Genomic DNA, 24,017 nt, shown 5'->3' with positions numbered 1-24,017 from the left:
GTGATAATTAAAAGGTTCAGCACATTTTTCCAAGCAACACGACAGCCTAACAGCAACAAGATACTTGTCAAGGCAGAGGTTAGCATTTTGTGGGAAAGGGAGGCATACTTAAACATAGTTTAAGCACTTATATCTTTTTAAGGTTTCAACCTGTTTTGCAAATCTCTATGGACAAAGGCAGTCCTTTTTGGCTCATATTGCAATTAAAATGCACGGGTTTCAAAATGTAAAAGTGGCATTACAGGGGTGGGTCGAAGAGCGTGACCAGGCCTGTAGTGGGCAGGGAGACAGTGTTTAATCCTGCCTGCTGGTACTGTCCCAATGAAAATCTCTCACCACCACCTCAAGCAGCTATTTCCAACTTGAAGAATGCTCCTATCAGAAAGCAAGCAAATTATGCAAAAATCCTGCAGATCTGTCAGGCAAGGATACTTAGCGCTATGAAGTCAAGAATGATATACCCATGTTTCCTCCTTCAGCTTCTGCCCCTGATGTCCTATGACCAGCAGGCAATATAAACCAGCTCTTACAGAACATGGTTTTATCCAAAGATCGCAAATCATTTTTAAAAATGGGGATTGTGTGTAATACTTTTTTATGGACACCTAAGAGCAACAGGAAGGGACGCGGGTGGCACTGTGGGTTAAACCACAGAGCCTAGGACTTGCTGATCAGAAGGTTGGTGGTTCGAATCCCCATGACGGGGTGAGCTCCCGTCGCTCGGTCCCTGCTCCTGCCAACCTAGCAGTTCGAAAGCACATCAAAGTGCAAGTAGATAAATAGGTACCGCTCCGGTGGGAAGATAAATGGCGTTTCCGTGTGCTGCTCTGGTTTCGCCAGAAGCGGCTTAGTCATGCTGGCCACATGACCCAGAAGCTGTACGTCGGCTCCCTTGGCCAATAAAACGAGATGAGCGCTGCAACCCCAGAGTCGGTCACGACTGGACCTAATGGTGGGGGTCCCTTTACCTAAGAGCAACAGGATTCTCCCAGCATTTTAGTTTCAGAGCAGAAGTCCTAAGGCATGATTCAGGTTTAAGGGGCCCTCCGGTGGTGCCCTCTCCTCTGTTGATGTGTTGTAGCGGGCTTGTCTGGCAGGAATGGAAGCCGCAGTACTCCAAGCAGTGCCAAAGCTGCCTGCCACTGCTTGGAGTGCCAGGCTGGATTTGTTTTTATAGGGGGGCAGGGTAAACATCAGCAGGGCCCCCCAGCAGCTGCCCAAGAATGCCAGGCAGTGGCTTAGTTTGTGTGTGTGTCACAGGGGCAGTTGCCCCAGGCACAAAATTGTTAGGGGGTTCCAACCTTCAACACCTATTAAGTGCTGCCTCAATACAGCTGTGTGCGTCCATTGCTGGGCTTTGTTGAAAATGGCTTCTCCATGCAAACCAGGAAGTGGTCTTTCCAGACAACGGAACTACTCTTATTTTCTTATCTCTGCGGCTGGGATCTCCTGGGTGACGCCGCAGAGCAGTTGAATGTGCATGCGTACTCCGTCTGTTTCCCTCCCTCTCACCCTCTGTACAGCCCCGGGCGTTGGCAACCCACGCTATGCCACTGATGGCAGCTCTGTGTCCCCCCCGTCTTTCCCATGAGGTAAGGGAACCCCACCCCCCCCATCCCAAGAAATTCAGCCCCCCTTTTCCCCTAGAACTCACCCTGCATGCATGAATATGTAGGTGAGGTACCTCCAGGCCTGGGCACGGAGCTGAGGATGATATAACAATGAGTTCTTCAAATATAAGGGATGGGTGACTTGCAGCACAAACCTATCTAGTACCACTCCATTGTAAAGAAAGAAGGCAACCTAGGAAAGCAGGGAGATCGCACAGTTAAGTGTAATTCATTCAAGCATCTGGCCGAGAAAATATGCGCAAGGAGACATACAGGCTTAATTCCAGCAAGTGTCCAGATCTTCTCCCTCACATGTTTGCTGTACATGCGGGGGGGGGGGCAGGGATGTGGGATTACGCTGCTACCCGTTTAAGCTTTGATGGCGACCCACTCAATAACCACGCCCCCAATAGCTCCGCATTTTGTGCCAGTGTGGAAGGGGGCCAATGTGTGCACACAGACATGTGCACACCGCTCCTCCTTCACAGGAGCAGAGCCTCAGGTTAGCCAGACTTCCTGCTTCTGTGGAGCATCCCTGTGTCCATACACTGGCATGAGCTAAAGCCCCCTTTCACACTGGTGTCACACATGTGGCTGTGGGAGGGTGTGTGGCTGGTGGACATGCAGACATCAATGGGACTGGTTAGTTGCAGCTACCGTATTTTTCTGTGTATAAGGCTAGGTTTCCCCCCTAAAAAATAATGTCAAAAATTAGGGGCCGTCTTATACACGGGTAGTGATGAGGGTGGACTGGCGACAATCTGAATCCCCCAAAATAGGGGGGCGTCTTATATATGGGGGCATCTTATAGATGGTAAATTCCGTCCCAACGCTTTCAGCAGGATTCAGACTAACTTCTGCTTGGTGCATTTCCATATGGGGGACTTTAGTCTGATTATTGTTTAAATTGGTTCTTAAAATAATGATAGCTAGAAGATACACAGGCATTTTTTTAAAAAACCTCTCTTCTACTTTCTATGACCACATTCATACATGCCATACATGGCAAGAGGCTCAAAGACAATTTTTTTTTAGTGGCGCCCAGTCTGACACTTGTATCTCATGACTCAAGATTGGGAATAGGGTTTGTTCCTGAAACCCAGAACACCTGCCCATTTATTAAAATGTATTGACAGCCTTTCTACAGCACCTCCCATTGTTTTAAATTGTTCAATGTGGAATGATTAAAACAACTCTAAAATATACTCAGTCAGAAACGCAGAATTGCTTCTCTTCTCCCTCTCTTCTACTTTGAGACATATGGCATAACATAAATTGGGACATAGCTGCACATTTCATCATGCTGCACATTTTCCCATCTCACCTCACATTATTAACTGCAGAAATGACGGTGCAGAAACTCATGCCTTGCATTATACAGTGGTACCTCAGGTTACATACGCTTCAGGTTACATACGCTTCAGGTTACAGCCTCTGCTAACCCAGAAATAGTACCTCGGGTTAAGAACTTTGCTTCAGGATGAGAACAGAAATTGTGCTCCGGCGGCACGGCAGCAGCAGCAGGAGGCCCCATTAGTTAAAGTGGTGCTTCAGGTTAAGAACAGTTTCAGGTTAAGAACGGACCTCTGGAACGAATTAAGTACTTAACCCGAGGTACCACTGTACCAGATACTATTACCTGCTCCACGCCCTGGTTAATGTCTAGTTTCAAAAGCACCGCATTTCAAAAGCACCAGAAATCTGGTGGGTCTTCATAGGGAGGCTGCTCCATAACAAACGCAGCTTGCTGGGTGGAGAAGAGCTGGTATTATAGCTTCCTGGCAGGTGGGTCACTGGGAGGGAGAAGCACGAGGCAGTGGGGAGGTCGCCATGGTGCATATGCACAGGCCAAGCCAATCTGGTGCTCTTGCCAGTGCGCTGGCGCTACATCAGCCACCCTGCCATCTTGCCCCTTCCCTCCCTCCCCAGTAAGCAGCAGTGACTCACCGGCCAGGAAGGCCACACAGCGAGCTTCTTCTGGGCTACACTGCTAAGCACTACTAGAACTTCCCTCTTAGAAACTTAAGGTACTGAGAGCAAGGCCCCACTGGAAGATCTTGAAGGTTCATATTGCAGGAAGCACTCCTGCACATGCTTGAATCCTTATAGGTAGGGTCTTAAAGGTCTTAAAACTGCTCTTTGTATTGGGTTGGGAAGCACAGAGGCAGCCAGTGCAGATGAGCAACAATCCGTTGAATAAGTTGCCTACTATCCAGTGGTGCAGTTAGACTATTTTAGACTTTGGACCTTTTGGATTTATGGAGGTCCCCTTTGGTTGGTAAGGGGTGCTACTCCATTCGCTTCAACATGTGGTAAGCCAGCTGTGCTGTGTCATTGGACCCTCCTACTCATTCTGCTGAGTGGGACCTGGACACCTTCCCTAACGTCCTACCATTGATGTGCTGCCCACCCCTACAAGCAGGGCTTTGCACCAGCTGAAGCTGGAAATCTCCTCTTACATGTGAGATTTCTAGGGCATGATCTTTGCCATCAAGGAAGAGCCCCCAGCAACCTTAGAAGATAAAAGGCCCTCCTGGCACAGTTAGCACCCAGGAGCAACCTTCAGGTTACTCACGGACCTAGTTAGCAAGGATGTGACCCCCCACCTGGAACAGGCAAACACACTTCCCCGGAATCTCTTTGCTAGCTTGGCAGATACTTGCCTCTACAATGGTGATGGCAATCATGAACCAAGGTGGGGGGCAGCAGGTGTAGCTGTCGTAATACCACTTCCGATCGATCTCACGCGGCAGAGTCTCATACGCAACGTGGCGGATCAGCCGCTGGGAAAGGCTCAGTCCCGTCTCCTCCAGCAGGGCCTTGCTGCACAGCCTCCGGTTCCCCTGCAAGATGGCTTGGCGAAAGCTGTTGGACCTTTTGTTACTCATCTGGAAGATAAAAGGAAAGGATTAGGAGGGGGAATTAACAAGCTGAAATCAAGTAATGGCTTGGTGGTTAGACTGAATGGGGTGATATTGTATATTAGCTGTATTCCGAGCAGACCCACTGAAATCAATTATTTCATAAGTTAATTCCACTTATTTCAATATGTCTACTCTGAGTATGAACGTAGTTGGATATCACTCAGGGAATTAAGTCGGCTTGGCAAATGAGGGCATGAAAAAAATGCCAAGATGGAGAAGTTTAGCAGATTTAGGTAAAATGAACCCAGATCAGGGTACCTTGCAGCCCTTTCTACTTATATCAAGCTCTAGGTCAAAAGAACATTAACTGGCTCTCATTCCACCAAGAATTACCCCCGAATTAACATAAAACAAATGTGCTAATTGTATCATGTGGGTTCTACTCCACTGAAAATCTCATGTAGAATAGCCATTACCATTTCTTTTCAGAAAGTGGTCGTTAAAATTGGTTGTTAGAAGACTAATTTTTGGTGCCTCCAAACAAGAAACATCCCATATGCTCTTATTCAAAAAGACACTTCTGTGCAAAATAACAACATTTGATCTATTAATCAGAGCAGGATATATAAAAGGCCTGACTGGCAAGCTCTACTCCTTCATTGAAAAATGTGGGCAGTGTTTTTTTTTTTTGTAAGAAAGTAAGTGGGGGAAGAGATATGTGGTGCAGTATGCCAGGTAATGACTAGAATTTAGAAAAATATTCAGCCTTAGCTGAATCTGTAGGAAAACTTGTACAAGTATTGTTTCAGTGATACTTAACAGCATAACATGCATACACTTCAATGCGGAGTGGCTATTGGAGATGACAATTTGCTCATACTGACTTTTATCATGCTGCTTGGACATACTTGCCTATTATAGGGATGGGAACCTGTGGCTCTCTGGATGTTGTTGGACTGCAACTCCCACCAGGCTCAACCAGCATGGCCAATAGTGAGAGATGCCAGGAGCTGTGCTTCAGCAATAGCTGGAGAACCATGGGATGCCCTGTCCCTGTTCTATACAGAATGACTGGGGCGAAAGTTATTGATTTAATTGAAGAAATTAGTGGATGCATCACAGGACTGTGTTTATTTGAAAGGAACTGTCAACAATAACAATCTCAAACAATAACAACAAATTAATAGTAAGTATTTGTTGGAAGCCACCCAGAGTGGCTGGGGCAACACATTCAGATGGGAGGAAGAGGAAGAGGAAGAGGAAGAGGAGGAGGAGGAGGAGGAGGAGGAGGAGGAAGAAGAAGAAACAAAAAAATGGGCTTTCCTTTGTAGTAGAAAAATGACATTACTATCTGATTAATTTAAAGGAATCTGTACAATTGCACTCATCTCAAACTTTACTTACTTGAACGAGCACCCCTGATTTTAGTTTATTAAGTAGTTCTTGCTCATAACTAGAACTGGGAAATATCTGGTTTTCTGCATCGTGATATACCACCAGCTAAGTATTGCAACATACTGATATACCACAATGTGTGAAATAAGGATGGAGACATGCAAAGGCATTGGCGGGCTTCACGGTTTTTCCTGCATCGTGATTTTTGCATAGCATACACACACATCATGATTTGTGATACATTGCCAGGTCAAAAATTATGAAACCAGTATCACAATATGCTGGTTTTGGATTCTTTTTCGCTAAGCCCTAACTGCCCTAACACACATCATGATTTGTGATATATCGCTAGGTCAAAAACTATGAAAGCAATATAATGATATGGAGACTTCAAAGCAGTTTTCGGAGATATATCAAAATAAATATACTCATAATGAATTGAAACAATGGATTCCAGCTTAAGATATATAGAGGGCTGTCCTGAGTTAATCACACAACAGCAATGGACTGTATAATGTGTTTACAACCCTAATCTACTGCATGCTTGTCATAATAATTAATGCTGCTTTGGTTGACAAATACCGGTTAACACAAGTATTAGAAATGTCTCCCACAAGAGAGGAGAATTTGACTCGTATTTAACTTTGTAACGCTGTGAATTCTCCAGTGATAAACTGCTGACAGTAAACTGGGTGCAGACCCTGGCTCCAGCATGATTACAACCTCTTGTTTTGGCATATGCCCCCTAGTATTCATACATTCCTGCATAATGAAGTGCAGCAAGTATGCGGGATGCTCCAACAACACACGCTGTGAAAGCTCTTGTGCAATTGCCAAAACCCCTGCCAAGAGCCCTTTACTCCAATCCACTACAACAGTTTCGTTGACATCTGCTTGGACATAGCTGCCAGGCCTCACTCAGTGTGAAAAATGAAGCACAAAAGCATTAGAACCCCTGCCCTTCTTTTTCCCTTGGCTCATGGCCTCAGCATATCCAAGCCCAAGCCTTCTGCTTTTCAGACATACAATAGATACAGTGGTACCTTGGTTCTCAAACGCCTTGGTACTCAACGACTTGGAACTCGAACACTGAAAACCTGGACGTAAGTGTTCCGGTTTGCAAACTTTTTTCGGAAGCCAAACATACTCTGTTTTGAGTGCCACACTTCCATTTTGAGCGTTATGCTTCCATTTTGAGTGCCACACTTCTGTTTCAAGTGTTACGCTGAGGTCTGTCTGCTTTTGCTATATATTTTGCGTTTTTGTGGCTCTTTTTTGTTTTTGTGACTGTGTGGAACCCAGTTCAGATACTGATTGATTGACTGTGTGACTGCAGCAAATTGTTTATTGCTTTCAGTTTATGGATCGTGTTAATATGCTGTTTTAGGGGTTGTTTTTAAATGTCTGGAACAGATCAATCCATTTTGCATTACTTTCTATGGGAAAGCGTGCCTTGGTTTTGGAACACTTTGGTTTTGGAACTGACTTCTGGAACGGATAAAGTGAAAGCAATAATCATTGCACTGTACTATAAAATAAAGAAGACAGTATTGTAGATGATAAAAATTAAAATTATTATTATTTTCTTACCTGCACTGATGACAGTCATTGTTTGGATGGGGAGCTTTCATCCATTTCCGCAGTCACACAATCAATCAATCAATCAATCAATCAGTAGCTGAACTGGGTTCCACACAGTCACACACAAAAACCCAACAACCCAAAAAAGCCTCAAAAACAAAAACACAAAATAAATAGCAAAAACAAAAGAGCCAAACTTAATCCATTTGACATCTGAAATGTTTGAAAACCAAGGCACAGCTTCTGATTGGTGCAGATGCCCCAGAAACAATAGTCGACAGCCGCATCGGATGTTCGGCTTCCAAAAAATGTTCAAAAACCAGAACACTTACTTCCAGGTTTTCAGCGTTTGAGAACCAAGGTACTGCTGTATAGGACTTTACTGAATTGGCTGCTTCCATAAATTGTTAGTTATGGAAGTCCACACGGACCCCACAAGCAGAGTTTCTGTGACTTTTTCAGCTGCAGAAATGCAGCACAATGAAGCCCCTCTACTCTCCCTCAATCGCTGTATCTGCACGGCAGGAAAAGATGTGCCTGATTATTATTGAGCAGCTGTTAGAAGTATGAAAACCCAGCCAAAAAACACTGGCAATGCTAAAGGAGAATGCTGGACTAACTAGATCCACCACTGAGCTTCTTCACAAAAGTAGGAACGCCAGAGTGTTCCCGAGTGCCCCAGACACTCTCTTCCAGGGAACACGCATGAATTGGAAGCAGAAAGCTTGCTATGCAGACATTTCCCTGCTTTCAGGTGCAGGACTGTAAATCACGATACCTGAGCAGCCCTTTCTTTAAAGCTGCAAATAAGGGTCATGAATTTTTCCAAATTGCTGCATGGCAGTAGCAATATATCCCAGCGAAGAGCACAGGAGACCCATGATTGTCACAGCCATACGGTTTCATAGCTTTCTTCACAATAGAGTACAGTTCAAATAAAACCCTGTTCCATTTAGAAATGGCATATGTAAAGAAAAAGAAGAAAAGTGTTTGCCTTACAAGAACATAAAGAGTCATTCTGGATCAGTCTGGCATCCTGTTCTCGCAAAGGCTAACCAGATGCCCATGGGAAATTTGCAAGGAGAATTGTTTGGTTTGGACTGCTGCGTGGCATGAAAACATTTCTCCCCACTTTAAACCAATAGCAGACTACGAACAACTAACTGTTAAAAAGGAGCAACAAGGCTTAAATGGCGGAATACCATAGCAAACATATTCAAAGCCGGTTCTGCAATGATCCCTGTTAGCCACTGTTTGTGACTGGGTCCTGGGGTCTGAGATTTGCAGTTACCACTCCCTTAGGCTCAGAACTTCTTAGTAATTGGATAAATACAGCAAGGAGAGCAATAATGAAGATGTGTATCTTTCGGGTCAAGGGTGCTCAGATTACTGCAGTACTGTCCCTCAGCCTCCTTAAGTCGAGGGTTGTACCACCCATGTTCCAAGAGACGATTGAGAGGCACCTCCAAGGTATAATGAAGTATTGAAATAGCATCAAGCGTGTTCCACAAGCTTCAAGGACAGCTTCAGTTTTCACCTTCCAGGCAAGAGACGGAGGATTAAAACAGGTAACTGTAGGTACATACATGCATGCAATCGAAATAAGAAAAGAAATGCATATTGACTAACTAAACATACCCATATAGGTAAAGGTACCCCTGACCATTAGGTCCAGTCGCACACAACTCTGGGGTTGCAGCACTCATTTCGCTCTATAGGCCGAGGGAGCTGGCGTTTGTCCATAGACAGCTTCCAGGTCATGTGGCGAACCAGAGCAGGGCACGGAAACGCTGTTTAGCTTCTCGCTGGAGTGGTACCTATTTATCTAATTTCACTTTGACATGCTTTCGAACTGCTAGGTGGGCAGGAGCTGGGACCAAGCAACGGGAGCTCACTCCGTTCGGGGATTCGAACCGCTGACCTTCTGATCGGCAAGCCCTAGGCTCTGTGGTTTAAACCACAGCGCCACCTGTGTCCCTAAAAAACATAGGTGGGCAAATACACATTTGTCCTTGAGACAGCTGGTTAGTAGAGTTTCCCACATGAATCAGGTATCTGGGTTTTAATGACTGTACAAGTAAGCCCATGAACCAGGAGAAGGAAATTCTTTATGGGGCTTGATGAAAAGACCTAATTTTCAAGATTCAAGCCTTAACCATGACAAGTGAAGATTATCTGTCTCCCAAAGAGTAATTGTGAAACACATGGAGCAGAAACTGGCAAACTGTCTGCCAGCCATGAATGAGGCAGTCAATGCAGTGCTCTCCATACATTGCTGGACTACAATTCCCATCATCCTACACCATTAGTCATGTTGGCTGGGGCAGACAGAAGTTGCAGTTCAACACCATCTGGAGAATACCATGTTGGTATCCCTAGACTGGAATTACAGACCAGATAGTTTTGGCTATTACTGTACCTATAAGTCTTCTGTTTATAACAGTCATGACTCATGAGCAAGAGGGAAGCATAGGCTGCAACTCCTGGAGCCCAGCTGGTGCCAAATGTATTGTTCTGCTTTCCTTTGGACCACATCAGTGAGACCAAGAGGGGAGCCTTGTCATCTGAGCAGCTCACAGAGAGACCCCATACACACTGCCCAGGCTTGCGCCTTGGAGAGGTCGCTTTGGGTGCTGTGATTCTCCAGTAGTTTGACTCTTTTTTTCAGGGAGTCAAATATATTTTTATTAAAGATTTCTTAGTTCACAAAAGTATGCGCAATGTCTCTTTTTCCAAGTTACATTTTCTACAGATCAGTTTCATTTGTTGAGACATTAGTGTTACAGTAGGAAGAAAAGGGAAAAAGAGGTGGAGGGGATGATGATGAGTGGGGTGGGGTTGGGTGGCACTGCTTCTATTCTACTTAGTGTATGTGTGGGGTTTTGTGTCAGCATCACTTGTGTGGGAAACTGACATAGGGATAAATAGAAGAAGACACCTTCACCCCAATATGGTTACACTTTATCACATACACAGCCCAACAAGACAACAACAAGCACTCACCAACAGCATACAAATCAACCTGGCTAACCTGATCCAAACACACCCACACACCCAACTCACACATAAAAACAAATTTCACTACAGCCAATCAAAGACAACCAACCACACCCTAGGGCAACCCCAACCTCTCTCACCACCAAAGGAATACAAGCAAACAGTAGTTTGACATCTTGAGACATACGGGTGCCAATGGCTGCAGAAGAAGACACTGGCCCTTCAGCAGAACAGGAGGTAGCACTCAGGGGGTGGGGTTTCCAGTCAATGACAGACTGGACCTGATCTAAATCTCACCCAGTTCCTCTAGGACCTCACTGAGACAACAGGGATGGCTGGATTCAGCTGCAGAAGCACTGTCCTTGGTGCTGAATTCACTCCTTTGGTCTCCCATCCAGATGCCTTTGCCTTGGAAACCAGGAACCTCTGACTTCCCCTTACTTGAGCTAGCTATCGTCCCTCCTCAGTGGTGGGCATCCTTATGGTTCACAACAGCCCCCTCCCAACCCAGAAAAAAACCTTTACATTTTTGCTACCTATTTTGAAGCAATTTAAAAATGAACAAGCAACCCAATCAGATTTGAATGTGATGACACTGAGGGCATACAACGTTCATTCACTGCCCTCATTCTGAATAGCAGAGTAGAAGAAAAAGGAATGCATCCCCACTGTCAAGGCAACCAAGCTAAGGTCCCAGGTTCTTGTGCCCTGCAGCAAGCAATCAGTCTGGTTTCCCCTATACAGTGGTACCTCGGGTTAAGTACTTAACTCATTCTGGAGGTCCGTTCTTAACCTGAAACTGTTGTTAACCTGAAGCACCACTTTAGCTAATGGGGCCTCCTGCTGCTGCCGCGTCGCCCGAGCACAATTTCTGTTCTCATCCTGAAGCAAAGTTCTTAATCCGAGGTACTATTTCTGGGTTAGCGGAGTTGAAGCGTATGTAACCCGAGGTACCACTGTAATGGGGACATGATTCCTTTACCCCTTGACTTCTCCACTATGGGCAAATACTGTTGCCTTTTTTGCAGCACCTGGCGAAAGATCATTGAAGGGGGAGCACATTTATTTTCAATTTTCATTTTTGTTCCTTTTTTAAAAAAAAAATATAGAATTTACCTTCCTCCTCAAGTAATCCAGCTATTATATAAATAAATATATATGTTGATTTTTACACACAAGTGAAAAAAAGGAGAACAATTCTCAAGTGTTGTTTGAAAAGGTTCCTGAAGACAACACCTCCCACTGCAGCTTAACCCTCACTTACACCAGAGTGGGAAGCTTCCCTGCACAAACCTTACTGAAATTAACAGTGTCCTCACACATCTCTTCATTTTATAAGGCTTAAGTAAGAGAACCATGCCCATGGATTGCGTCCCACCAAGGAAATCAGACCTGTCCATCTCTCACTTGTTTGCCTTAATTGCATTCAAAATATGTTCATCTTGGCTCATGGTGGGACCACCTCCACACAAAAAAGCACACTCACTTCCTTAAATAAGAACAATGAAGATGTACCCATGTCCCACAAATATGTCTACAGAGAAGGGATTGGTAACTTGTGGCCATCTAGACCAGGATGGTTCAACTTTTCATATGAAGTTGGCCCCAAGACAGGTTCTCCATTGCTTCTACGGAATGTCAGCCACCTTTATTTGATGCATCTCAAGGAAAGGTACTAAGCGGCGTGGTCACATACTAAAAATAATATGTAAAAACCAAATACTTTTATTCTAATTTGGATAGAAGCTGGGGTGAGATGGGGAAGATGAATTGATCCATAAGGGAGGAGGAGTTGTACCATCATAATTACTCCTAAACGCTGCTGTTCGCAGCATGGTTACCAGCATGCAGCAGAATCAAGTTATGATTATTATTATTTATATACAGAAACCCAAATAAGCAGAAGATGCTCTGTGAAGAAGTAGGAATTGAAGGCATGCAAGAGCTGATATCTGTCCAGCGAGGCAAGCAGCAAATGAAACCTTTCTGTTCACAACACCTACCTGCGCTTACGTTCCATTAATTTTACGAGGGCCTGAATATTAGTTGCTTTTGATCACATCTGGGTGATAAAAATGCCAAGAGCCATTTAAACTGGTAATCTTACAAAAGCAGTAAATGTTGGCATTAGGAGATGAAATTAAAACCCTTAGGGAACACACTGACAGTTCTCCAGAGAGGACACGTCGCATAATGACCTAACTTCATCCGAAACAAGCAACAACAGCAACAAAATAATATTCCTTGCTTCTTACGTATTAAGAACATTCACAGTCCACCTCTTTCAGTTTCCCAAACGACTTTAAACTTCAAAAAGTTACATGTTTAAAATTTTGTTTCAGAATATCAAGATGATCAAGGGTCTGGAAACCAAGCCATATGAGAAAATGTTGAAGGAGCTGGGTATGTTTAGCCTGGAAAAGAGGAGACTGAGAGGAGATATGATAGCCATCTTCATATATCTTAAGGGCTGTCACGTGGAAGAGGGAACAAGCTTGTTTTCTCCTGCTCTGAAGGGTAGGACTCGAGGCAATGGCTTCAAGTTACAAGAAAGGAGATTCCCACTAAACATTAGGAAGAACTTTCTGACAGCAAAAGCTGTTTGACGGTGGAACCGTCTCTCTTGGGAGGTTGCCTCTCTTTCCTTGGAGGTTTTTAAGCAGGGATTGGATGGCCATCTGTCACAGATGCTTTAGCTGAGATTCCTGCATTGCCGGGGGTTGGACTAAATGACTCTTGGGGTCCCTTCTAACTCAAACTCTTGTAATGAGGACTCCTAGATGTTTTCTCCTTAAGCAATGGACACAGGCCTGCTGCTTCAAACATGTATGTTTCTTAGAATGCAGATCAGTGTAGAAAAGAAGTCTGTGAAACTTGCATGCTCAAGATGCCCACTTTCTCCAGCATGGAGACACTAAGGGTGTAGCAGTTGACACGACTGTTTAAAGCAGCCCTCAGCAAATAAGCAGAACTTGGAGAATAATTTTTTTGCTTGGCAGGGGGTTGGACTCGATGGCCCTTGTGGTCTCTTCCAACTCTACGATTCTAATTCTGTCCTAAAAGAACAGGTAAGCAGCAAAAGCAGTTGCGTGTCGAGACCCCGCTGCCACCCCCCGTTGGAAAATAACTCACACAAGGACACAGATATTAGGTTTATGTTATTGGGCAAATTTGGCCACAACTTTATTGAATTACAGAATGTGAGCGGTATTGGCTTAGTCATTGATTGGACCCAACTATATCTGACTCCTGCCCGCTGTGCAGGAAGTCCGGTAAGGGTAAACCACGGGTAGGGGGAGCCCTGTCAATGCAAACCAACTCAAGCTCCCCCCAGGGTTCCCAACAGGGCCGTGTCAAGGCCCTAGCCCCCAACCGGGCTTCGGACAAGATCAACGGTCCTGGCCACACACCCCGCCCAGCAGATTGGCTGGCCAGCCGGGCTCTGATGCAGCCAGGATCCCCAGGCAATGGGGGACAAAGTCCCCCGCCCCTGGTGGGGAGTGGGTGACCACGTGGTCCACCGCAACTCCTCCCCACTGGGAAGTGGAGCGGATTTCTACACAAGAAACCCATACCAATTCCACAGTCATGTCTTCTGCTAAAGAAACCTAGGATGCATAATTTGATGAGGGTGCCGAGAGATCTGCAAGAGTTCTTTAGCACCAGTTTCCAGGTCAGGAGTAGGGGTTTTGTGTGTGTGTGTGTTGGAAAGGCGGGGAAGTAATAAAAACATACCTGAAATTTCATCTTTCTTCTCGGCCTTTTAAGAGGCAGGGAACTGAAAAACTGGAATATTAATTTTCTTAGCTTAACTTGTGTATTTTCTGGCATCTCTCACATTTTGTGATATGATAATAGTGCTACATAGGGCTGAAGCTGATGCAACACGGGAGACTTGCAATTGGCTCTATTTTGGCCCTCGGTTTCTGAACTGTCTTGTATTTTTGTTCTGATTTATGGGAATGCTTTCATGCTCACAGCCCCCGGCTAAATGCAGCAAAGAAAGTCTGAATCTGTTGTGTGGCTTTGCTTGCTTAGCTCTTGGAGCTATAAGGTTCTGCAACTGCAGTGAGCTTCCGGTTTTAAATTTAGTCTATTTGTGGGATCAAGGTCAGCTACGTTATTTATGTACGAGGCAGCACCTTTTTGTTTTCTGCTTAATATACATTCCACCTTATATTCAAACCTAAAAAAACCAACCCAATACAGATATCCAAAGAGTATGGTGATCACACAGACAAAGAGTCCTGCAGGATCAGACCAAAGGCCCAACTCTTTTCTGTTCTGTTCTCATAAATTTGTATACATTCTGCCTCTTATACTGGAGGTAGTACCAGCCATTATGACTAGTAGCTATGAACAGCCTTATCCTTCGTGAATTTGTCCAAACCCTTTTCAAGCCATCCACGATGCACAGCAGTAGCAAATTTCACAGCGTAACAAGGAACCTGTGTGAAGGAGCATTTCCTTTAGTCTGCCTTGACTCTTCCAATATTCTGTTCCATTGGATGGCCCTGGGCTCTAACATTATGGGAGAATAAAAAAATTCCTTCCAGTAGCACCTTAAAGACCAACTAAGTTAGTTCTTGGTATGAGCTTTCGTGTGCATGCACACTTCTTCAGATACACTGAAACAGAAGTTGCCAGATCCTTCTATATAGTGAGAAGGTGGGGAGGGGTATTACTCAGAAGGGTGGTGGGAATGGGTGATTGGCAGATAGCTGAGATGAGCCTGTTGACGACTCTTAACGACTGCAATAGGTCTTACAGGAAAAGGCAAGGGGTGAGAAGGTGAAAAATGGCTAAGTCATGTATAATGAGATAAGAATCCAATGTCTTTGTTCAAACCAGGTCTCTCCATGGTTTTAAGTTTGGTAATGAGTTGCAATTCAGCAGCTTCTCTTTCCAGATTTTTCTCTTGTATTATGGGAGAAAAATCTCTCTCTGCCCACTACGCCCACAGGACACATAATGTTCTTCACCTCTATCAGACCCCCTCCTTACTCACCTTTCTTCTAAACTCTCATCATAGGGGAGTGCGGAAGCATTGCGGCATTTGCTGGCGCCCGGGGCATGTGTGCACATGCACACACGCCAGGAGGGACACAGAGGGCTCAGGGAGCCTACCATGCCATTCCAGCCCTTGCCACCAGTGCCAAGTGGGAAAATCACACTGTCTGCCCACAGGACCTGACACGCCGACATGGCCCTTGGCAGGCAAATCCCTGGGGTGGCCAATCAGCAAGGCAGCAGAAGATGCGGTGGCAAGGCCAAGCCAGGCTCTGGGGCTCAGAGACCTCCAGCAGCAGGCAGGGCAGGGAACCCTGTGGGGGGGTACGTGGTTTGTGCCCTCTCGGAATTATGTGCCTGGGCTATGGGCCCCCCTGTCCTGCAATGCTGCACCCCTGGGGGAGTTGCTCCAGTCCCTTGATCATTTTTGTGGAACCTTTTCCAGCTCTACAATATCCTTTTTGTGAGCAGAAGTGAACATCCAAATACAGTGGTAACTCTGGTTGCGAACGGGATCCGTTCCGGAGCCCCATTCTCAACCTGAAAGGAACGCAACCCACGTCTGCGCATGCGCGGGTCACCATTTGCTGCTTCTGCGCATGCGCGTGATGTCATTTTGCGTGTCTGCGCTTGCGCGAGCGGCCAAACCCAGAAGCAACCCTTTCCGGTACTTCCGGGTCGCCGCAGGATTCAACCTGAAAAGGCACAACCTGAAGCTAACATAACAAGAGGTATGACTGTACAGTTGCACCCGAAAATATGTGTATATACCACTGTAATGATCATGGCAGTTTTATTTTCCTATAGATCCCTAACATGGAATTTGCCTTTTTTTTCCCCCCACAGCAGGGTCAACTGTTATGTTGAGCTATCAGTCTACCGTAATACCTAGATCTCTTTCCTGTTCAGTGACCACCAATTCAAAAACCACGTGGTTAGGATTTTTTTGCCCCTGTGTGTAACACTTTACACTTGCATACCTTAAACTTTATTTGCTATTTTAATGCCCATTCACCCACTTCGGAGAGATTCTTTTCGAGCGCCTCACAATCTTTTAGTTTTTACTACTCTCAGCAATTTGGTGACACCAGCAAACATGGTCACCACACTTCTCATCAGTGTTGTTTTTCTAGAAAAAGAGGTACAGTTGTACCTTGGTTCTTGAACGTCTTGGTACTCAGCTTGCTACTTGGTACTTGGCTCCCAAACGCTGCAAACCCAGAAGTAAGTTTATGAAAGTTTTTCAGAAGCCGAATGTCTGATGCGGTTTCCACTTGACTGCAGGAAGCTCCTGCAGCCAAACAGAAGCCATGCTTTGGTTTTTGAATGGCTTCGGGAGTCAAATGGACTTCCAGAACGGATTACGTTCGAGAACCAAGGTTCGACTGTACTGGAAGTCACCATGAACACCTCCCTTGTTCTCTTATAATGGCAATGGCACCCACCTGAGAGGTGCCAGAACTGAGTTCTGGCTGAAAAAAGTTCTGCTTCTCACCGATATTCATGTGTGCGAGAGAGCATTTAAATGTGTGTGCATTTGAATAAATATATATGTACAAGTATGTCCCTTATTTTGCCTAAGTTCAAAAGCAGTTTGTCTTCCTTCTCATATGCTAATATAATTGGGTAACATAACTGCATAATTATAAATTTTATGTTCATGTGTGGGGTTTTTGAGTGGGAGAAGATCAGATATACTCATTCGGCTCACGCTTATGACTGCAGATAGGAGTATTTGCTTCTCCTCCAGCTCAGAACTTCTCTCGACAGTCTGCAGCATGACTATTCATTTTACTCATTTTAAAGCATTAGAATTGGGCATGGTGGTGAAATGTTGTTAACTTAGTTGTTGATGGGAAAACAGAGGCAATGGATTTCAGCCATTTATTTTCACCCTTTCAATTAAAATGCTTAAAGCTCCAGAGGTCAACACTGCACAAATTCTAGACATGTTTTAGTTCCCATTCAAGTTCACCTCTGTATCACCTGTATACATAACCAGTATAGTAAAGGTAAAGGGGCCCCTGACCATTAGGTCCAGTCGTGACCGACTCTGGGGTTGCGGCACTCATCTCATTCTACAGGCTGAGGGAGACGGCGTTTGTCCACAGACAGCTTCCGGGTCATGTGGCCAGCATGAGTAAGCCGCTTCTGGTGAACCAGAACAGTGCATGGAAACGCCGTTTACCTTCCCACCAAAGCGGTACCTATTTATCTAATTGCACTTTGACGTGCTTTCGAACTGCTAGGTTGGCAGGAGAAGGGACCGAACAACGGGAGCTCACTCTGTCACGGGGATTCGAACCGCCGACCTTCTGATCAGCAAGTCCTAGGCTCTGTGGTTTAACCCACAGCGCTACCTGCGTCCCAATACATAACCAGTATACAAAGGCACAATTGAATCACAATTAACCTGAGTGCATATCGTAAAGCTTCTAATCTCGAAACTGCATAACCTCCGCAGAGCCTCTTTCCTCATTACAGATATTTTAGGTGTCACGTATTCAGAAATGTGACAACCAGGTTATTTGAAAACACATATATCACCCAGGTCTATTTGTCAGAAGCCGAGGTTGGCTGCAGGCAGCGCCCTGCCAAACCTGGATTTGTTACTGAGTAATGTGTGAAAAGACCTTACAAACCCCAGGCAACATTAGCCTACTATCACTGCCTATAAAGTATCATCTGTTCTCTGCTACACCCAACCAGAAAGGCTCCCATATGGACACAATTCGCTTCTTTGATTTCTGCAGCGGTATAGTATTATTCTTTACGAATCAAGTATGTAACCTCTAACTGAAAGAACAGAGAGTCCATTGTAGGCTGGCATGTTCAATAGTTCAGGTCCAAAATACAAGGAGGGGCCGCCCTGCTCTCCCCCTCCCCATGCAGTTGATCTGTGGCTTCTTTAATAAGCAGGTTATTAAAGCTGGAGGCAGAAGTACAAAAAAAAAAAAAAAGCACGAACGGGAGAAAATATATTCAGGGTCATTAAAGACTTGTTCTCTCCAAAGTGGTTTATTGGAATATTCAGCAAGCGAAGAAAAGAAGCAGATTTGGGTTATTTGCTAATGATACATAATGCACTCTCCCAAAGCACATTCATGCCTGACCTGAAGAAGATACTTATAAATCAGGGGTGTGGAACCTGGTTGCCATCCAAATGTTGGTGGACTGCAGCTGCCATCATCCCTTTACCACTGGACACACTGGTTGGGGTTGACTGAGAGTTTGTTGTTGTTGTTTAGTCATTTAGTTGTGTCCGACCCTTTGTGACCCCATGGACCAGAGCACGCCAGGCACTTCTGTCTTCCACTGCCTCCCGCAGGTGGTCAGACTCATGTTTGTAGCTTCGAGAACACTGTCCAACCATCTCATCCTCTGTCGTCCCCGTCTCCTTGCACCCTCCATCTTTTCCAACATCAGGGTCTTTTCCAGGGAGTCTTCTCTTCTCATGAGGTGGCGAAAGTACTGGAGTCTCAGCTTCAGGATCTGTCCTTCCAGTGAGCACTCAGGGCTGATTCCCTTAAGAATGGAGAGGTTTGATCTTCTTGCAGTCCATAGTTCTCCATTCCTGGTAGAAATGCCATGTGACCACTACAATGTGCATGTCGACCAGAGTTAAATGTGCTTACTAGATTGTTCTTAAGTATTTTTCCAAACTCGGCAAAGATGGAATGATCATTGCCACACGCGACTTCTTAGCCAAATGGCTTTGATTCACAAGAGCCTTTAAACTGCAATGCAAGAACAAACCCTATGATATGCACTAGGAAGAGGAAGCAATATTCAGGTAGGCCAGGTTCTGAAAATGTCATTAGTAGTATTTATACCTATGAATAGAACTGCCACCCTAAACATCTTTTTGTTCCTTTTGCCCAGAGAGGTTTTTTTAAAGACAACAACACTACCACATGGGAAGATCAAGAGGCTCTGTAGAGGAGTGTGTTTGCAGCAACCCTTTCCCTTCAACAAATGACATATGGATGCAATAAGGTAAAGGTAAAGGGACCCCTGACCATTAGGTCCAGTTGTGGCCGACTCTGGGGTTGCGGCGCTCATCTCGTTTTATTGGCCGAGGGAGCTGGCGTACAGCTTCTGGGGCATGTGGCCAGCATGACTAAGCCACTTCTGGCGAACCAGAGCAGCGCACGGAAACGCTGTTTACCTTCCCGCCGCAGCAGTACCTATTTATCTACTTGCACTTTGACATGCTTTCAAACTGCTAGGTTGGCAGGAGCTGGGACAGAGCAATGGGAGCTCACCCCGTTGCGGGGATTTGAACCGCCAACCTTCTGATCAGCAAGCCCTAGGCTCTGTGGTTTAACCCACAGCAATACAGCCAGGAAAAGATGCTAAAGGCTGGGACTTAATTAGATGTAGCCTCCAAAAGCTTGGGGAAACCCTTCAGTCTCTAATGTGTGGTGAGAGCTCATGAGAGCTGTACCCTTCCACACCTTAAGGGGAGGGAATTCCACAACAGGGGTGTCACAAAAGAGAAGGTCCTACTCTGGGTTCCCACATGTCAAACAAGGTTCACCAGTGGGACCATAAGCAAAGCCCCCCGCCTTCCCCCTGCCAATCACAGGATCGTAATGCAATTCATAAAAATTACATTTCCTGTTACATTTGCAAAGCTATGCCCTGCAATTCTAAGATGGCGTGATGCTTAAAGCACCGTACGCCCTAGGAATCTCATTTGCTTAAAATAAATAAATAAGATATTGCAGATGAAGACTGTGCTCCACAACTAATATGAGTCCAGATTTCATATTCAGAAAGGAGTTTTTAATAATAAAAAAGTTTCTCATACATATATAATTAAAATGTCTATTCTAACTGACATTTCACTTATCAAAGTTCCAGCTTTCTAAGTGATTTGAAACAGCTGAGCAATCATGATGGAGGATGAAAATTTCATTGCCAAGTTCCACTTTAATAAGCTTAATGATGAGTTGCCAGACTATTTTGCTTGGGAGGACACCCTGCATGAACCCCACTTCAGATGGCCTGGAGCTGATAAGCAACTTCAGGTGGCAACTCATAGGTCTAGTGAGACTCTTGCCCTGTCAAGAAATAGCTTGTTCCCTGTAATATTACTCATGTTAGAAATGGCATACTACACTCATACCTCATCGGTAGAGTGCATGCTTTGCATTCAAAGTGTCCTAGGTTCAGTCCTTAGCCTCTGTAGGGTTGGTTCAGACTCCTGGCTGAAACCCCAAAGAGCCACTGCCTTTTCAGAGTAGACAACATGGAACTAGAGAGGCCGATAGTCTCAACTGGTACAAAGCAGTTGCCTGGGTTCCTAGATGGGACCAATGGGAAACATGTTGACAATAAAACGTTTTATTGGTAGGGTGTCAGGGATTGGCAGAGCTCCAAAGGCTGTGCGATGGAGGGAGGGGACCAGGAGAACCACCAAGGAGAAGGGGTCAATGATTTATGGTGTTTGGCTCTGGTCACAAGGCAGAAACCAGGCCAGGGAGTGGAGGAAGAGCCAGGGCAGTCCAAGACAGGAGGGAGACGTGCAGGATGTGGTAGAGGAAGAAGGGACGATTCGGGTGTGGGACAGTAGATTCAGTAGATTCCCCACCTCCCCCCACCACACTGGAGAACGTCTAGTCTAGGACTACAATTCCCATCATCCCTAGCTAACAGGACCAGTGGTCAGGGATGATGGGAATTGTAGTCCCAAACATCTGGAGGGCCGGAGTTTGCCTATGCCTGGTCTAGAACCTACAGTCACTGCAGGTTAACCTGGCCAAAGCCTTTCCCTGCTTGATGCTCTGTTTTTATCTCTCCAGTGCAACTCAACACTTCTCCCAACCCACAGCAAAGGAAGTGCTCAGCCACATTCATAGAACCATTAACTTAAAAGTGCCCTGACACATCTATACCTCCACTCCAAGCAACTATAATTAGTACATGGAACAGCTACCAGTAAGTGAGACTGCTTAAGCGCTCACATGCTTAAAATTAAGTACTTTCTTGGACTTCTGCCAAAGCATTCCTTCCCTTTGCCAAATACATGCTCACCTCAAAAAACAAGCTTCTTCCATCCTTTCAGAACCTTAGTTTTCAATATTTATTCCAACATTTAATCCCAGAAGAGAATGCAGAAGATTCTGAGTGCCTTCCTAGATTTTATTTTATTAGAGAGAGAGAGAGAGAGAGAGAGAGCACAATATACCAGGCTTGTGGGTGGTAGAGAATTGTGGCCACATCTGGGAGAGGAATAGGTGGGGAAGCAAGGACACACAGATCATGCTGAAATGGTCAAAGTCAAGCCAGGAGATCACCAATTGAGCACATCGGTCAGTGCTGGTCTATGGGTCAAGCAATAAACTGATATGAGAAGTCCAATCTGATACACACTCCAAGTGTCCATATTTTCCAGGGACAGTCTCATATTTACAGAAGCAATGATGGTTTCTGATTTGATCCCTGAATGTCCCACTGTTCCTTAGGACGTCCCTATTTTCATCAGGGAAATGTTGGAGGGTGTGGAGTTATGTAAACCCCGATTCAAGGAGATAACCTTTAGAAGACATCTGAGGGCAGCCCTGTATAGGGAAGTTTTTAAAAAAGGTATAATTAGGTTTTCATATATGTTGGAAGCTGCCCAAAGTGGCTGGGGCAACCCCGTCAGATGCATGGAGTATAAATTATTTTCGTATTATTATTCTGGAATAGGATGTCCCTATTTTCATTGGGGAAATGTTGGAGTGTATGCTGTACATGCACATAGTCAAAGAACGCGGGACGCGGGTGGTGTTGTGGTCTAAACCACAGAGCCTAGGGCTTGCCAATCAGAAGGTCGTGGTTCAAATCCCCGCAACAGGGTGAACTCCCATTGCTCGGTCCCTGCTCCTGCCAACCTAGCAGTTTGAAAGCACGTCAAAGTGCAAGTAGATAAATAGGTACTGCTCCGGCGGAAAGGTAAACGGCGTTTCCGTGCGCTGCTCTGGTTTGCCAGAAGCGGCTTAGTCATGCTGGCCACATGACCCGGAAGCTGACTGTGGACAAATGCTGGCTCCCTCGGCCAATAAAGCGAGATGAGCGCCGCAACCCCAGAGTCGTCCGTGACTGGACTTAACAGTCAGGGGTCCCTTTACCTTTATTTTCATTGGGGAGATGTTGGCGGGTATGCTGTACACACATAGTCAAAGAACAAGCCCAGAGGTCAGGAGCGGGGAACTCCCATTGTCTTGACAAGATGTCCTGTTTTCTTTGGTCCTCTTATTACTGTTTCCATGAAGAAGCTGGCAAATGCACCACCAGGCTCTTTCCTAGGGAACAAGCCAGATCTGCAGAGTGCTGCGTTTCAGGCCTCTCCTGTGGCTCTCTGGGAAAGTCAGTGGGCTCAGCCACAGAAGCCAGAGTCTAAGTGGCACAGGCAATATCTGGAGCCACCTCACCCACGACGCCTCCCTCTAGGGAAGGACCCCTTCTTCCAGGTGACTTGTGGTTGGCCTCAAGAGGTCTCCTGGAGCATCATTACTTCCTTCTCTCTTACAGTGGTGGTACTCTGTGGCAGGTGGGCACCACCATTGTACCAGCCACTGTGTGACACTGCAGAAGCATTAGCTGCAACAAGCAGGCATTTGGTGTAGTCATAGGTCCACGGACGGACGGCAGACGGGATGTGCAATCTGCCACCTGCTCTGCCCTGCTACCTGAGGCAGTGCCTCACTCTGCCTCATTATAGGGCCAGCCATGTTGCAGCCCCCAACTCTCTTTCATTAAGGACCTGCTGCCCCCTTTTATTCCTTCCAGCATGTTTGGACAAATACTCATTGACTGCATTGCAAGATTTAATTGATTCTTCTCCGCAGGCCACCAGGGAATTGAAAGAGTAACACCAGCACAGAGAAGCTTTATAGCAAAGCACTGGGAGATATGATTTATATGCTTTTTATGTCTGCACTACAAAAGCATTCCTAGGCACTGTTTTTAAAAAAATCAAAAAATCAAATAAAAAGCCAGGTCTAAATTTACATCCTCCCCATCCTTTCCTCTTTGCCATTAAAACCACAGAGAGGACATGGCACGTGGCTCCTTAAAAACTCTTCCCACAAAAAGATAATAAAACTGTCCTGGCAATATTTAATCTGCAAAATGAAAGCGGAAAAAGAGACAAAATGTTTGCTTCTCTTTATCCATCACGGTGGCTTTTTTCTTTTCTTTTTACCAGCTCAGAGGCTTCCTCCCCCTTCCTTCAAATCCAAGCTGGAACAGGGATATTAATAAGTGCCACACAACAGACACTCCATCAGCGGAGGATAAAAATGTTACCCCTCTACTCTGCTTTTACAGTGGAAGGCTGAATAATCTGTAGCTCTGGGAGGCTGAATTTTATAGGGATGAGTAGTTAATACAATGCCGTGATTTCCCAAGGAGCAGAGAAAAACAGTGAGGTAATAACAAAGACTGTAAGCACAACAAATTGTGTTCAAGGCTAATTATGCTCCCCCACCATGCTTGCTCTTTCTGATTTTAGGCATGTCTCCCAACCTTGAGAGTTGAAGCTAACAACTGGGTCTCGTACGTGGAACAG

General features: G+C 45.4%; 1 protein-coding gene across 14 annotated transcripts in view; it reads right to left on the bottom strand.

The window, feature by feature from the left end:
- RHBDL3 (rhomboid like 3) overlaps nucleotides 1-24,017 on the bottom strand; it is a 140,685-nt gene that overhangs the window by 30,286 nt on the left and 86,382 nt on the right. For 11 of the 14 annotated variants that reach the window (XM_083490242.1, XM_083490247.1, XM_083490244.1 and 8 more), the window contains 2 exons: nucleotides 4,274-4,498; nucleotides 1,655-1,803 (listed from right to left, as the gene is read on the bottom strand). In XM_083490242.1, coding sequence (XP_083346368.1) covers nucleotides 1,655-1,803; nucleotides 4,274-4,498 — 374 coding nt within the window. The remainder of the gene's footprint in view (nucleotides 1-1,654; nucleotides 1,804-4,273; nucleotides 4,499-24,017) is intronic. The other 3 variants (XM_083490246.1, XM_083490248.1, XM_083490250.1) reach the window with 3 other exon arrangements.

Source organism: Podarcis liolepis (genome assembly GCF_965112155.1).
Source record: "Podarcis liolepis genome assembly, chromosome: 2".
NCBI classification, from domain to species: Eukaryota; Metazoa; Chordata; class Lepidosauria; order Squamata; family Lacertidae; genus Podarcis; species Podarcis liolepis.
This window is presented reverse-complemented; position numbering and strand designations above follow the sequence as displayed.